Source organism: Acyrthosiphon pisum, chromosome A2 (genome assembly GCF_005508785.2).
Source record: "Acyrthosiphon pisum isolate AL4f chromosome A2, pea_aphid_22Mar2018_4r6ur, whole genome shotgun sequence".
Classification (NCBI taxonomy): Eukaryota; Metazoa; Arthropoda; class Insecta; order Hemiptera; family Aphididae; genus Acyrthosiphon; species Acyrthosiphon pisum.
Genome location: NC_042495.1, coordinates 71,262,758 through 71,280,271, shown reverse-complemented (window position 1 = coordinate 71,280,271; position 17,514 = coordinate 71,262,758). Strand labels below are relative to the sequence as shown.

Here is a 17,514-nt window from a genome sequence, read left to right as displayed (position 1 = left end):
CGCCGCCGCTGTCGTCGTCGTCGTTCTTTGTCCGTATTATTATAATAATATATCCCGTAAATAATTATTGTAATATGCGTGTTGTATGCGTACCTACTTAAAGTGATTATAATAGTCGTTACGGAAGCGCAAGTAGGTACTATTCTTCCGAGGAAGACCCACAATTAAAACGGAATCCGCAGTGCTATATAATCTAATACAATTCTGTTTTGAATTCCGTGACGAACATATCCGAAAATTAACATTTTCGGGTCCATACACTGTATGTTTTAATAGGTGTATACCTACGTATATATTATAATATGATGGTCTCGGCCAGTCATTGGCCTGATTATCTGATTACAAAAACTTAGTGTTCTAACTAGTACATTTACTAAACTTAGTAAATGAAATAAACAGTTATTTTAAAACATTAAAATATTCTCTAGGTAGCAGCAAATGTTCTAGTAAATATGCAAAAGCTATATAGTGTTAAACTACGGTTTTTCTTCTCAATGAGAGACTAACAAAACTTTTATTTTTGTTAGGTTATTAAAAAGCAACAAATTGAAGAATTACCTACACATTAAGACCACTGAAATTTATCTCTCGGTAACAAGTCTAGGCAATACCGAGGGTAATCGGTAATAATGGCCAACGTAAAATAGGCTACGGAAAATTCGTGCAACAGAAAATATTTGTTTAAAAAAGTGATAAAATAACAATAACATAATAGATACTATAGTATTTATAGTCAATGATGATTTATATAAAACAATACATATGTTTAATGCACAAAAAGATAAATGCATAAGAATTATACATCATTATAATAAAATAAAAGGCAATACAAATTACAAATTCATCCAAAAATAAAGCCATGATATATTATACAAAACTATCATCGAAAAAAATATTTAAAATTATTAAATATTTTAATATTTAAAGATAAGTACTGCTATTAAAAAGTTTTTGATATTTAGTTGACATAATTTATTTTTGTTTTTTGTGGTCTATTTCACTTTGGACATTTTTTTCCGTTGGCATCATTACCGATTACCCTCAGTCACACATAAATCAGCTATACATTCTGGGATAAGGTTTTATTATATTGTACAATGCATGTTATTTAAGATTTTAAAGATTGAATTATAATATATTCCATACCTGTATATATATTTATTGATATAATATGGATCAATAAAATTACAATTTTTGTTATATTATCTCCAAAGACTTTAGACTTATGCTAAGCCCTATGCCGGAGATAGTAGTTTTTCATAAAATATGTAATGTTTTATCATCGAATTCAGATTGAACACATACATTACATTGACTTACTTGATGGCGAGGTAGTTTTATTAATTAATTAAATTTATTAATAGGTTGAATTTCAATGTAAAGATCAAATAAAAATATGAAAACAAAATAAGACAGCTTTGAAGAAATACTGTTTTATACAACAGAATTAATTTTATAAAGGTTTAAGCAAGGTTTGTTAAGCAATGTTAAAACTCTATTATTTAAAACAAAATAAAAGTTTTAACGAACGAATATTATTTTTCGTAAATACAACTAAATTAATTACCTAGGTATTAAGAATTAGGTATCATATTTTTTTTTAGATTCTGAATTGTTGCTTAAGTAGATTAATATTATTCATCATGAATCATGACGTATCATCTATGATTCTTTTTAAAAACAAAATATTTAAGAAAAATGACTAAATGTTATTGAAGAAATATTAAGACCAAAATCTTTGGATTCTGTGCACTCGGTCAGTCTTTTAGTATGTGTTTTATCAGATTAATATCATTCCTATAAGCACAGTCGCGTTGAGTATATATTGTACAATATATATTTAATGTTATAACTGTTATAACTTATAAGATACCGACATAATTAACCCATGGCAGTAGTGTAGCGAAATAGCCTATCTATAACGCCATGTGAATGTCAGAATATTATGTGATCATATTATTATCTTTATTTCAAGTTTCAGGCGCAACCACGGCTAGCCCGGCTAGCTCATTATGATTTCATAATTTTATTCTTATTTTATAAGTTAGACTGAAACAATCAATTTAAATATATCATATTTAACAAAAACGTCGGTTTAAAAACTGTTTTCAATCCATTCCCTATTTATAACAAACATTTTTTAAAATTTTTTTTGGCAAAATTGTTACTCGACGGTGCCATAGACTATCTAGTTTAGTTTTGAATTCCGCTAGGACATCCTTCCACCACAAAATTGTCCAACACTAAATTTGTATTAAAATAGCGCTCAACAGGTATGTCGGCGATACCTTAAATCGAAAAAAAGTAACATTTTCCACATTTTTTTTCTATTAATGAATAAATCTCCGTTCAAAAAAACAGTATAGCGCAGTTTGAGGTGTCAAAATTAACTCCTTCCTTTTAAAAATCTAAGTAACAAAAACGTCGGTTTAAAAACTGTTTTCAATCCATTCCCTATTTATAACAAACATTTTTTAAAATTTTTTTTGGCAAAATTGTCACTCGACGGTGCCATAGACTATCTAGTTTAGTTTTGAATTCCGCTAGGACATCCTTCCACCACAAAATTGTCCAACACTAAATTTGTATTAAAATAGCGCTCAACAGGTATGTCGGCGATACCTTAAATCGAAAAAAAGTAACATTTTCCACATTTTTTTTCTATTAATGATTAAATCTCCGTTCAAAAAAACAGTATAGCGCAGTTTGAGGTGTCAAAATTAACTCCTTCCTTTTAAAAATCTAAGTAACAAAAACGTCGGTTTAAAAACTGTTTTCAATCCTTTCCCTATTTATTACAAATATTTTTTAAAATATTTTTTGGCAAAATTGTTACTCGACGGTGCCATAGACTATCTAGTTTAGTTTTGAATTCCGCTAGGACATCCTTCCACCACAAAATTGTCCAACACTAAATTTGTATTAAAATAGCGCTCAACAGGTATGTTGGCGATACCTTAAATCGAAAAAAAGTAACATTTTCCACATTTTATTTCTATTAATGAATAAATCTCCGTTCAAAAAAACAGTATAGCGCAGTTTGAGGTGTCAAAATGAACTCCTTCCTTTTAAAAATCTAAGTAACAAAAACGTCGGTTTAAAAACTGTTTTCAATCCTTTCCCTATTTATAACAAACATTTTTTAAAATTTTTTTTGGCAAAATTGTCACTCGACGGTGCCATAGACTATCTAGTTTAGTTTTGAATTCCGCTAGGACATCCTTCCACCACAAAATTGTCCAACACTAAATTTGTATTAAAATAGCGCTCAACAGGTATGTCGGGCGATACCTTAAATCGAAAAAAAGTAACATTTTCCACATTTTTTTTTCTATTAATGATTAAATCTCCGTTCAAAAAAAACAGTATAGCGCAGTTTGAGGTGTCAAAATTAACTCCTTCCTTTTAAAAATCTAAGTAACAAAAACGTCGGTTTAAAAACTGTTTTCAATCCTTTCCCTATTTATTACAAATATTTTTTAAAATATTTTTTGGCAAAATTGTTACTCGACGGTGCCATAGACTATCTAGTTTAGTTTTGAATTCCGCTAGGACATCCTTCCACCACAAAATTGTCCAACACTAAATTTGTATTAAAATAGCGCTCAACAGGTATGTTGGCGATACCTTAAATCGAAAAAAAGTAACATTTTCCACATTTTATTTCTATTAATGAATAAATCTCCGTTCAAAAAAACAGTATAGCGCAGTTTGAGGTGTCAAAATGAACTCCTTCCTTTTAAAAATCTAAGTAACAAAAACGTCGGTTTAAAAACTGTTTTCAATCCTTTCCCTATTTATAACAAACATTTTTTAAAATTTTTTTTGGCAAAATTGTCACTCGACGGTGCCATAGACTATCTAGTTTAGTTTTGAATTCCGCTAGGACATCCTTCCACCACAAAATTGTCCAACACTAAATTTGTATTAAAAAAGCCAGAACATAAAATATGTCGTTTTAAAAACTATTTTTAGTTCCTTAATTATTGTTAATTTATAATAATTTCTTAAAATAATAAAATATTAGTTAGGTACATCATATTTTGGTATCGTTCAACTATGAACAATAAGTGACCCACTGATTGAATATTGGTTATTTGTATTTTCTAATAATTGTTTGTAGGTTGGTGGGGCCTTTAGAATTTCGCTCATCAATTCGAGTATAACCGCCACTGGTAGGTACCTCTGCGCTCCAGGAGAGCCGATCTGAGAGATGATATATTAGTTTTGCGTACAATAATATAATATAATATACTACTTTCGTTGAAAGATATTTCGCGGAGACAGCGATGTGTCTTATTACAATATTTTGTCGTTAATAAGACAATGGTCTCGCACACGTCGAAATAAACGCTTTCGATTTCTAATGACCATTATTATATTATAATTTATAGCCTTATATACTGGTGTGTCTATAATACTATTAGGTATTCATATTATATTTTTTATTATTATAATAATGTGATAAGACCACTTCCGATACGTAATTAATAGCATATAATAATATTGGCGGGTAGACGATGATAGGGCGCGGCTCGTTTACACTTCACATTTAAATTATGTATACAAGATCGAACGATAAGACAGCTCTATTACCATTTTCATGGAACGAATTGTATGGTTGTGGCGTGCTGGGCGACGGCCGACGGGGACTAGGAACAATGAGCGTATAAAATAAAAATCACTTAACGTTTCGTGACGAGCGCATATGATATTTATATAACGCTATGATATACAGTCGGCAAAACTTTAAACGTATATTAATATGTAGAGGTACTATATTCAGGCCCGTTGTTAGAGTATAAGCAAGTCATTCGTGGCCTTAGGTTGGTATACAATTTAAAAAAAATTGAAGGTGGCAAAATTAAATGAATATTGGTAGAGAAGGGTGCCATTAAAATTGTGGGCGGAAAATATCTAACGACGGGCCTGTCTATATTATAGAAAAACTTTGAGCAATCCGATTTCGAATTCGGCACATCCGCGAAAAACAGTACGTTTATGCCGCTTGAAAGTGAACCTCGGCTCCGCGTTATACCACCACCAATGGTGCGACGATAAGTCAATCTAAATGTATACGAAACGATTAAACGTTTTACGAATCAAAAGCAATTTATACTGACCCGTAAAACGTCACGCGTTGTAATGTAATAACGATAGTATTATTATCGATATAAATATTTGGGTCGACGAGGTTTATGCGTAATATAATAAATACGCACACACGTTTTGTCTTGTCTAAAAAAAAGGGTTCAACGTCGTTTACCTATACGGTTTGAACCATCAATCAAAAATAACGAGTGTATCACAGAGATTTTACGTAATTACGGCGTGTACCTGATGAATATTTGAATTTCCCTTAAATTTTAAATTGTGTAATATCGGCTTTTACGATCACTAATTATTCAGGATTGACCGTAGGTACTTCATTGCGGATATTATTTTAACGATTTGGCGACTTGCAGGAAGAGTTATCCGTAGAATTCCTGTTATCGCGACCGAGTATACTTTAGACCGATAAGTAACCACGTAATTTGTGAGCAGTCGCGCAGATAACATTTATTGCATAATATGCTGCAGGACGGACTCAGATGGACTGTAAATGAGCAGTTTATCAGGGGCTTTAAAAGTATGTACAAGAGACATATGCGGGGATCACAAAGATTGTTGAGAGTTTACAACCCCATTTCGCCATATGTATAAACCACGGACTAAGATGAAATATGTGACGCCAAACAAAACCACTGGTAGAGCTGTAAACAATCAATGAACATTGTTGATGATAACAGAGGAACCTTTTTCGGGCTGCCCACCATGTCGTTTCCAGTCCTTTATAGATATAAAGACTAAGATTAGTCCGTGATAATATGCAACATATATAATTATGTATATTTTACGACGTCGTTTAGAGTTGTTGATCGCCATGGAAACGTGGCTATAAAATATGTTTATATAGTGAGTAAAACGGTTCGGTTGTCACGGTTTTATATCCGGAGTAACTGGTGCAGCAGGCGTTGGCGCGACCAACCGATAATACCGGAAACTAACTTTTAACGCATACGGTTATTGTACATGGATATAAGGTACTATATTATAATATATAATAATGTAGAACAATGTTAAAATCGTATTAATTAATGCTATTTAAAATTCAATAATTATACATGCGTGTGTTGACTAGACTTTACGTAATTTACATCGTATATATAAATAACAATATAATATTAAAATGTAGGTAATCTTATTCGGTGGTTAATACAATTATAAACTATGTAGTAACATTATATAAATATATACGTTTAGATTTATACTTAATTATGCACATGAGAATAATAATGATAATTTTAAGTGTGGTATATTCAAATGAAAGTTGTGAAGATGAGGTAAGGAAAAAACGTGTTCAGGAACTTTCGGCTCCACAAATGCATTCGTCTCCTGTGTGATCCATAATCCAGTCCAGGTAGTTGGCCACTCTGGTGTACACTCCTGGATAGTTTTCCCTGGCACATCCTTTGCCCCAAGACACGATACCTGTAAAGAGATTTACGCGATTGATTAATATGGATTACGAATTTCACTAGTAACTAGATATATTATGTATATTATACATACCGATGACTTCCATAGTATCAGAAGAATCTATGTGTCTGTGCATCGGTCCACCGCTGTCACCCTGCAGAAAGCAAATTACATTTACGGTACCTAATTTACTCACAAGTCATAATATTTAACATTTTCTCGCACACAAAGTTGTAAGCTTACACGAAGAACGATTTCGTCGTAAATGTTATAATATTATTAAAATCATACGGTTTATACCTGACAGGCGTCCTGTTGACCTTCCTTGTATCCAGCGCATATCATGTTACTGGTGATCTTCTCAGGCGAATATCCCATATCCTTGCAGTCTGCATTCGATATGATTGGTACGTCGACTTTCTGCAGGATGTTTGATGACTTTTTACGTTCGCCCAATCTGCCCCATCCGATCACGGTGCCTTTGATACCTTCGTAGGACGTGTCGGCTGAGTATGGAAAAATTATTGTTAAGTTCGGTATTCATAATATATATATATACAAGTGGTAGATACTCACCGGACTTGGGTAAGCACGCGACGCGCACCCATGGGCTGTTGATGGGCACGGGTTCACGAAGTTCTATGATTGCGATGTCGTTGTCGAAAGTGCTTAGTCGGAAGTCTTGGTGCCGGTGGATTTGGGTCACGTGGTGAACGGACTTGCGGCCGGTTTCAACTTTCCGGTCGTGTTCACCGATGGTCACGGTTAGATCTTTGGGGCTGAAACTGGAAAACCGAAACGGAAATCGTGATGAAAAACGTGTAGCAGCACTGTAAAGTGGTTCGATAAATCGTCTATCTCAGACTACACGAGACCATATTTTCACAACCGATCGTATAACCGTATGATCACGGTATACCTAGTTTCAATACAATATTTTGTCGTAGACACGCAGTATGTAAATATACAGGTACTGCAGTGCACTTATATAGAATACTTACTTCTCGACGCAATGGGCAGCGGTAAGCACGTGCTTCTTGGTGATGAGTGTGCCGCCGCAATAGAACTGACCTCGTCGCGACAACGTAGCTGCCCAGCCGAATTCGTTTTCCCGTGTATCTTTGCCGTTGACGATCTTCGCAAAAGCCGATCTCCGTTCCGGTTGGGTCCCACACGGTTTATCTATTTCGAAAACAAAACCACGGTCAGACGTTATAATGGACATTATGACGTAATCACGTATGATAGATAGCTAGACTATATAATATAATGTCATATTGTTTAATGTACATAACATACGGTCATTATTATTTTTTTTTTTTAACGCGTCTTGCGTTCGGTTTTTTTGTTTTTACAAACAAATAGCTAGGTACTATACAAAAAATATGTTATATAATTATAATATTATGGTAATATATAATAATTATGATATAAAATATCATACAAATGATTATAATATATAATTTTGTGTAAGCACAAGCTTAAAGAACAACAATTTAATATAGAATATGACTACATCGGCTTACACAACGTAACATCATCGTATAATGCCGCTAAAATTAAATTGTCATTTGAATTTCTAATGCCTGATAAGAGTGAAATATTAGTGGTCTGAAAGAATTCAATAACTCGGAAAATACATTATTTTAGACTCACCTACATTTTTTCATTAATAAATTGATATTATATTATTTTAATAAAATAATTAAATGTATACCTATATACATGTTATAAAATGTGCTACACGATGTACTCGATTGTATATAATATTCATGTGGCGTGAATAAATAATATCACGCATGTTTTTTGTTAATAAAGACGAACATTTATTTCATGTCCTGTATCTGTTCATTTCTATTGTAGGTACCTACAATAGATTTATTATTATGAAATTAACCACGAATATGAATTTTGCGATAAGTCGTCGTGCTGTTGTAATTATATATATAGGTATATCATATGACGATGATAATGTTTACCTATGTCCTATTATAGGCTGTAATTATTAGTATTACGGTTCGCACATTCTTCTAGACGGGAAACTGCCATTATCTGCTGTGCTTAAAAGGTTAGTATCTAAATACCATTGTACATATTTCGTGCCTAAATATAATAATAATATTATAATGTTCCTAATATATTAAAAAAGTCATATTAAGATTAAAAATGGTAAGAGATTTAGGTAAGATTATTAAAGTGATCTATGGTCGCGTTTCCGGAACATCGTAATAATATAATGTGCATGGAGATAATAATATTATAATATATGCATCATACGTGGTCATCGGTACACGGAAGCACAATCAATTCCGCCAAAAAGACCATCAATTAAAACGAAAACGGTCCTTATAGCTACCATACACGATATCGTTTGCCGAATCTATACGGACAGACATGCGCAGTGTTTCCTCGGATTTCCCTTTTGGTCGGGGTTCCGTGACGGACGTTATCGAACTGACATAATAATCTATTAACCACGTAATAATGTTTTACCTCGGTGTTGTGTGCAGTAATAATATTATTGTTATTTTTAATCACTGCGCTCACCCCATTTTTTACGATTCCGTGAACTCTACGCTTGTTATGATTCAAACTCCAATTTATTTTTGGAATTTTGGGGTGTCTGCGGATTGTGGAGGTATACGGACATTTTTTTAACGCAAATCATCGAACGAATGGGTTTTAACATTGTTGAAAACATCGACTTCTTAATCAAATCTGAATTTGAACGAATTTTTTCCGAGGTATGTAGTTAGGTTAATTTGTACCATATGTATTATATTAGATAACAGTAACTGTTATCTAATATATGTTGTAGGTGCCTACACGTGACGTAGACGAGCGCACATATTATAGATAAGTACACAGATTTTGTTGCAGTTTCTGAAAATGAAACGGTTCAGAATAACTTTATACACACGCTGTGAAATGTTATCGTCGTGCACGACGTACAATATAATAACAATGATAATAATATGTAATACGCCACCGACAACGACGTGCTTTATGATATAGGTAAATGTGGTTAAAATTATGTGCGTTTTGTACACTGTAAACGTAAATATAGAGGAGTCGTTAAAATGTACGTTACAATGTGATTATGTAGCATATTATGAGCGAGAAAATGGAACGCGCAGTTAAATATTAATATATGTCGCTGGACAGGTGCAGCGGCAACTGACGAGGTTTGGTGTTTCTTTTTCATACGTAAATTACTTCCGAAACGATACATTATGTCTCCACTCTCCATTCATATTCAAAATATAATAAATGTCGTTATATAGTGAAATACTGTTTATATTATATTAGGCCGATCGAAGAAAGTTAAACGTGTTTTATAATATAGGTAACAGCGCGTCCGGCGACCGCTGTTTATAGTAAAAATATGTTTATACATCAAATACGGCGACGTATAAATATTAAAATGTCAAGTTAATTGCTATTTTTATTTATGGCAACACTTTTTCAGTATCTATCCACCTATATACTACCTGGTATAAACGGGAGTTTACCAATTGCGCTTAAAATTACCTTTTCATATACCAATTGCGCTCTAAACATTTTAGGGTCGATATACCAATTGCGCTTTAAAATGTTTAGGGTCGATAGACCATTTGCGCTTATCATACATTTTATTTGAAAAAGTCATAAAAAAAAAAAATGCATTTTTGGAGTTAGAACTTTTACGAATTAGTCTGACGTAATATACATTTTACACTACGTAAGGAAAACTTATTAGTCAGTTATAATTATATAATAAATGCTCGACCGGAGTTATACGATTTTTACGGGGGGTTGAGATCAAGTATTTGGTGACTGAAATATAATTTATGCCGACTGTAAAAATGTCGACCCGTAATTTCTTAAACAAACCATGTGAAGTTCCTTATTTTTGGTTTTTCTGTATAATAGGTTATAATATTTCTGTTAATTTTACTACTTTAGCACTACTTACCGCACATAAATTAAGGGCAGCACTTAACTCATGACCTATAAGTCACGTGTAAGGCCTAAACTAAAATAAAATAATAGGTGGTTAAATCATAAAGTAATAAGATTTTGAGTTTAAGGTAATCATGATGTTGTATTTCACATGTTTAAAGGATAATAATAATTTTTTTAAATAATAATTTGAGCATGGCCTTACAATTTTGAATAATACAATTTGGCTTCACAAAGTGAATTATAGTATACAGAATAATAAATTTGTTCACCATGAGGAAAGGAAAATGTAATCATAAATATAACAGAGCAACTACAATAAAATAATATATTTGGTCAATAATAACATGCTGATTTAAAAAAGTATTTTCTGGTAACTTTCATACTGCCTGATCAAAATAATATGTGCGTAATAATAATAACGTTTCATAAAATTCCCGATACTGTTATAAAATATATTAAAACTTAAGACATAAAGTAATTAGATTTTGAGTTTAAGGTAATCATAATATTTGTATTTTGCATGTTTTAAGAATAATAATAATTTTTTAAATAATAATTTGAGCATAGGTAGCAATTTAGAATAATATAATTTGAATGCAAGCGCAATTGGTATATTGACCGCAAAATATAAGAGGCGCAATTGGTACACTTGGCAAAAATAATTTCAAGTAACTCCTCAAATAACTCCTCATAATATTGTTTTACCTACCCATAAAATTTCCTATTTTTCTTCTATCAATACCCACCCATATTTAAGGAGTTGCCAGAAAATCTTGAACTCTATATGTTACACGCCACTGCAGGAGTGTCTGGTTTTTAGGGGACCGATAGATCTTTAACCCGTGTTCGTATATACATACACTTGCATACATATAATGTATTTGGGTATAATTATTTTGTTCTATAATAAAAATGCTTAAATCGATTTTAAACGATATCTATTACGCCGACGGTCGCAACGCGCATTTAATCGGTACCTACGCTCTATATATACACTGATTAACGACATAATTAATAACTGAACGCTTCTGTACAAGCGACTATAATATTGTATAATCGAAGTGATGTACATCGCCTAACCGTAACACTGCAGCTCGTAAGTAACAACGAATTACGTACTATTATTATTCCTTATAGTTTGATCATATTATTACATTTACTCCGCGAACTCGATAAATCGCGATTGGGAACGAGTAACCGTTACTTTATACGCGCAGCTATATTATTTATATAGCTTACCCAAACGGAATAAGGCAAAAATTAATGTAATGCGTAATAATGTTTGTAAAATATTTGAAAACGTGATCATTTTAGTACAGAGGGTTTAAGAAGATTTGTCGTAGATCCCCTTTATTATTTTTAATAATACATTTACGGGACCAAGAAAATCTTTTGTCAAAACAAAATAAAAATTATAATATACAATTTAAAAGAATAATACTTTTAGTTTGGAACTTGACACGAATTCAATAAAAATTATAGGCAAAAAGAATAACAAGAATAACAAATTCTTGACGTTTATGTTTATTTAGCCTCACTTAATAACACCTATGTCCTACATATATTATAGTTGCAGATATTATAAATATTTAATATTAATTATGCATATTTAATTATTATTTAATAAATAGTAAAATAAAAAACTAAAATATTGTGTTCATCAAATTATGTTTAAAAACGTCCTGAGTTAGGTGACTGCGGTAGAAAATTGTTAATCTATTGTTTGTGAAAATGTTAAGAAATAATATAAGCTCTGAACGAATCTTGTCACATTATATTATAGAAAGAACTCGCTATTGAGTGACTAATGCAATAACTTTTGTTATAATCTATACTTAAAAAATTTTTTTTTATATAATTTATAAAAACTTGCGGTATAGATTTATAGTATACATTTTTTCAACTTTATTTCCTGAAACTAAAACTGAACATTTTAAAATTTGGTACAACATTTTTTGGAAGATGTCAAAATAGCCAATTTGTAAATGTAACTATAGGAACAATTATTTTGATAGGTAGTAAAAACATTTATCAAAGTCGAGTAGCTAATTTTTTAGAATTTTTTAAAATATTAATATTTTTTTGGAGTACCTACTTAAATTAATTAAAAACGTAATTACTTTTTCAAAATATTATCTTTGGGAATTGCTTGACATAAGTATAAATTTCTTAAATGACTTATTATCCATATAATTTTCACATTTTTTGTCACATGTTTAACTAGGATCGATTTTTGTTTTTTTTTTTTTGACAGATCTTTCTGTTACATTCTGTACATTGTACATAGGAATAAATTGATGTAGGTATATATAGATATTTAGAAAATCATGTACCTACGTCTAACAGTGTTTACTGTTTGCATGCCTTACGATTTAAAATTTCGTTTGTCGCAAGCACAAACAGCTGTCATATTCAGAGTCGCAGAAGTCCTAATATATATTGCAATGATATGTATTAGTATTAAAATCCAAATAAATAACGAACATAGTATCTACTATAGTTACCAGTTCCACCACTCGTACGGACGTTTGGAAATTTGGAGGATCGATAAATAATAATTTATGAAAAACGTACGACAGACAGGCGAATAATTTTTCAAAAATCGTATCTGGGTTAAGGTTACCTATACAATAATTTATAATATTTATATTATATATAATATGATCGCCGCCGTTCGGGTCGATTAAACTGCGATGTGTACGAAATTCGATTTTTAACGCTACTCGTTCGATTGCGCTGCGGTGTTATCGTAACGTGCGAAACGTCGATTTGCAGCGAAAACACAACGACGCGTGCCGGCGTGTCGTAAATCAATTTTCAGCCTTTTTCGGAGGTTTAAGGGGACAACATTATATTATAATAATATACAAGTATGAAAACCTATGAAATTTGCTCTTTCCATTTGGTCGCAAAAATAACAAGACTGTTTTAATGGAGTTGTCATTGCAGCCATGGCGGGGGGGAGGGGAAACTAAAACAATATTATTTACCAAATGGAAACGAAAACATCACTCGGATTCTTTTAGTGTATAATATAATATGTGTACCTACCCAGGACATTCGGGTTCACTTTGACCAGCCGGCCTTTTAAAAACAAATACAATATAACTATCGTCCGAAACAGCTGTACTATTATCGAAATGTCTCAACGCTTCGGGAGATGTGACTGAAGCCATACTATAGCCTTTTATGTTTCGTCCGATGGCGAAGTACCCCACTTATGTACAGAAAATAATGCGTAAGAATGTCGTGAGTTTTCCTCCCCATGAACGTGATTTTCATGTGCTTTTCTAGCGTTTACTCAATAATAATAATACTATAATATATATAGTAACGACAATAACAGTATACTATAATCCTGCAGTAGGAGGTTAAATCTCCGGTAAAACGCGATCACTTATAATGGATCAACGAGTGTGTTTGTCTTGGAAAAACACGGAACAGCGAAAAACAACGGACAAAAAAAAATATGAAGAAATAAACGTTACGTCCGGAACTCAAACGTTTATACAAATATTATATTTTGAAATATTTTTTTTTTATAACGATATAATGTTTGTATACATGACAATGTGATTAGTATAGGTTTTTATTGTTATATATTTACCACACGCCGCGCAATATCTGGTCGGCCGTTCGTCCGGCACCTGTTCATCCCGGTAGTCGAACAAATGATCCTGAAAACAAAACGCACGACACGTAAATCAATTCAATATAACATTATAATATTCATTTCAGCACACTGGTGGTATCGCGTGCATATGACTCCCGGGGAGGACCTTATACTCTCGTCGAGGTCGCCATCGTTATTATGTGATTATATTATATTATTATCATATTATACTGCCGCAGTACTATTAATACGCTATGGACCCGGCCGTGCAACAGGTGATTTCGAAACAGTCGAATTCGAATAGCGCACAGGTACGTGGATTTGGCGGTTTGTCAATGTGGGTAATATCGTCTTTCGAAATCTGTTACCTCGGAAAAAAATTAGCTCAATCCCAATATTCTCTGCCCCGCCCAATTTTCCGGTCTAAGCTATTCACCAGCAAAAAAAAAATCTAACTATTTTAGACCAGCCAGTGGCTGCCACGGTTAGGTTCTATAAGTCATTCTCCGGTATGGAGCTCTACCGAATCTTCTAGCCTTAGTAGTATAATACTAGGTATAATATATAAGCTTTCTGTTCCTTGGTTGATTAAGAAAAATTACCTCTATTTTCCTTTCACTTTGTCAACGTTAATCCATTATCAAAACCAGCTGATTAATTGTCTTTCCTCCCGCACATTTCCCGATTACTCTCAGAAACGTCTACAACGGACCTGGCCTAGGGATTTTCTCTATGGTTTGGAACCTTTATGATTTGTTTGGTTCTTAAAACTACAAAATATATGTTCTGGTAAATACTATGGTAGGTAGTAGTATTTATACATTTTATACATTTTTTTCAAAAGGTAAAATAAATCAAATTAGGTACAAATCTGATATCTAAAATGATAAAATCAAATAATAGTTGTCTTAATTAAAGTAACTTGAAGTGATAAATATTTATATATTACAATTTACAATTTTGGCAACTGCTCATATTTTATCAATTTCTGAAACTTTTGTCTAGTATAGAAATAGAAAATAATAAATCCATGTACGTATACATTTACAACCAAATTCTATGAACCAATTATCATTATTTAAATATATAGAATAGCTAAATAATATTAGAATCAAAAAAATCACACAAAATATCGGTTCCAATTCTTGTTTATGTTGAAGATTCTTGAACAAATCGAAAAAAGGTTCCGTTAAGGCTTCGGTCCTAATACTGGTATTTTGAATTTCGGTTCCAAACTCTGTTATAGAGACCTACTAAACGAAACTGTCAGGTGGCACTGCTGAGTGCTTTCCCTGCAATTCTGTCATTGTATCATTTATCACGTACCTACTTAATCGAAATGACATTTTTTTTTTTTTTTATGTACGGATTGTTATTATTTATTTTAAAAAAAATTACATAAAATAAGTATGATCACAATGTCATATAATATCATACTGACCCATGGTGTGTAGGCGCCGGCGACTTGAACGACCTGGACGGCGGCAATCAACAGGGCGGCGGCGACGATCGGGAGCATCTTGCGGCTGGTTTACAGCGAAGTACACGGAGTAGTTACGACGATAATATTATCGTTATAAAATGTAATAAATTATATCGTTCGCCTGCAGTGGTTATAAAACGATAATGATATAACGATGCTCTGTGTGCGCACGTAAAGCCCGATCGGTGCGAATGTTATACGCGGTGGGCGGCGCACGAGTCGGATCGTCCGGCGGCGTCTGCCGGTTGACGGAATCGTCTGCGATGGTCGTCGACGGTGCAGTTGGCTGACAGTCAGCTGAGACGCGCGGATTACGTGACGAGAGGACGAGACGAAGCGGACCACGGGCGCACAGGATCGGCGGCACCGGTGTTATATACGCTCCGGCCGGCCGTCGCGCGACTGTTGGAAACGCGTTAGCGCGCGCGATAACGCGACCGCGGAGGAGAACACACACGCGCGCAGCCTTGAACGGACGGCGCCGTCCGTAAGGTTACGCCGCCGCCGTCAGGTATTATTATTATTATTGTTGTTACCGTCGTAGGCGCGCAATAATATTATAATTATTGTTGTCGTTATTAGCGTGGCGTGCACCATGCGCACCCGCCCACGTATTATCTAATGGTAATGATGATAATAATAATAATAATAAATAATAGTGGTAATACCTAAACGGTATTACGTGTACATACAATATTATTATGTGTGTGTTTTTATTAAAGCGACGCTGGCCGTTTGTAGGTCAAACGTCGAGCGCCCGGGTGTACTGCTGCAGTTTATGTTATTATATAATATCATATCTGCAGTAAGTACTTGCCGATTTGAACTCATAATACTTGCTACTCTACACTTTTTCTGTGAATAAGTTAAGCTCACGAGGAACGCGGAGAGACGAAGTGTAGTCGCAACAATTGTTGGAAAATCACTTGTACTTACTATGTATTATTACTTGTATGGCCTGTTGGTATTTATCCTACGGCGTTATGGGTACCACGTATACCTAAGACAGTTCGTAAAAATGTTAAAATTTTCCAATTCGATTCGGATTTGGTCAAGATACTGATAGTAGAACACTGAAATTTATCTTATGACAAATTGACACTAACTGATGTTGGTTATTTTTTTGTATTATTATTATTCAGTAACGACCTTGGCGACTTGGACCATTGCCTTCAGGAATCTTAGCTGAATTTTATTTGAGAAATCATTTTATAATATTATAATTTAGAGAAACAAAGAAAAAAAACAATTAACATAATATAGATAATTACAATAATGAATAGATCTAAATGTTTGTGAGTAGTTCAGTATCCTTAAGGAATTTTAGTAGGTAGGTATATTAAGGATACCAGTCACCAGAGCATAGATTTTTAGATAAGTGGTTCGTTAATTCATACTTGCTGGATTCGGTTAAACGTCGGTTAAAAAGTTTAATCATCAGAGGATATAATTGCAGGTTGGGCCATTTTGGAAGATCTTCTTTCTTCACCAGGTAATCATGTTTTATGAAATTCTATACTTTAAGCTGGTTGGTTATTGATCATTAAGTAAAGTTAATATATGTCTGTAGAGAAAAAGCGTATATAATATATATGTTTAAAGTAAGTACTTATATAATATATTAATTGGCTAGGTACTGAAGAATCCTTTAAATTTATTTTTAGATTCTGAATAGAGTGAGGAAACTATAACGCGAGTCTGTATATTTAGTTGAAAAGCTGTAAGCGTGCCGGTGAATCTTTTGCATGACTATAGTTTAATAATAATATTAGTCGTAAAGTATGATGCTTCCTGCTGGGTGGTGGGAGATAGAAATTTGACAACTTTTTACTCCTGAACTATAGTTATAGGTACGGATAAAAAAAAATTATAAATATAGTTCGCACCATATAATTTGAAACAGATTTTTATTTTTGATAGGTACGTGTATATCTTTATACACGACGTACACGTT

At 33.0% G+C, this 17,514-nt stretch overlaps 1 protein-coding gene across 1 annotated transcript; it reads right to left on the bottom strand.

The window, feature by feature from the left end:
• Window positions 1-6,119: 6,119 nt before the first annotated feature.
• LOC100159921 (trypsin-3) lies at window positions 6,120-15,967 on the bottom strand. The gene is made up of 7 exons (XM_001945072.4): window positions 15,519-15,967; window positions 14,072-14,141; window positions 7,521-7,701; window positions 7,096-7,304; window positions 6,820-7,025; window positions 6,613-6,673; window positions 6,120-6,531 (listed from the first exon to the last, which is right to left on the bottom strand). The coding sequence occupies exons 1-7, from the start codon at window positions 15,594-15,596 to the stop codon at window positions 6,401-6,403; spliced, it is 936 nt and encodes a 311-aa protein (XP_001945107.1). The 5' UTR covers window positions 15,597-15,967; the 3' UTR covers window positions 6,120-6,400.
• Between the last annotated feature and the right edge of the window lie 1,547 nt (window positions 15,968-17,514).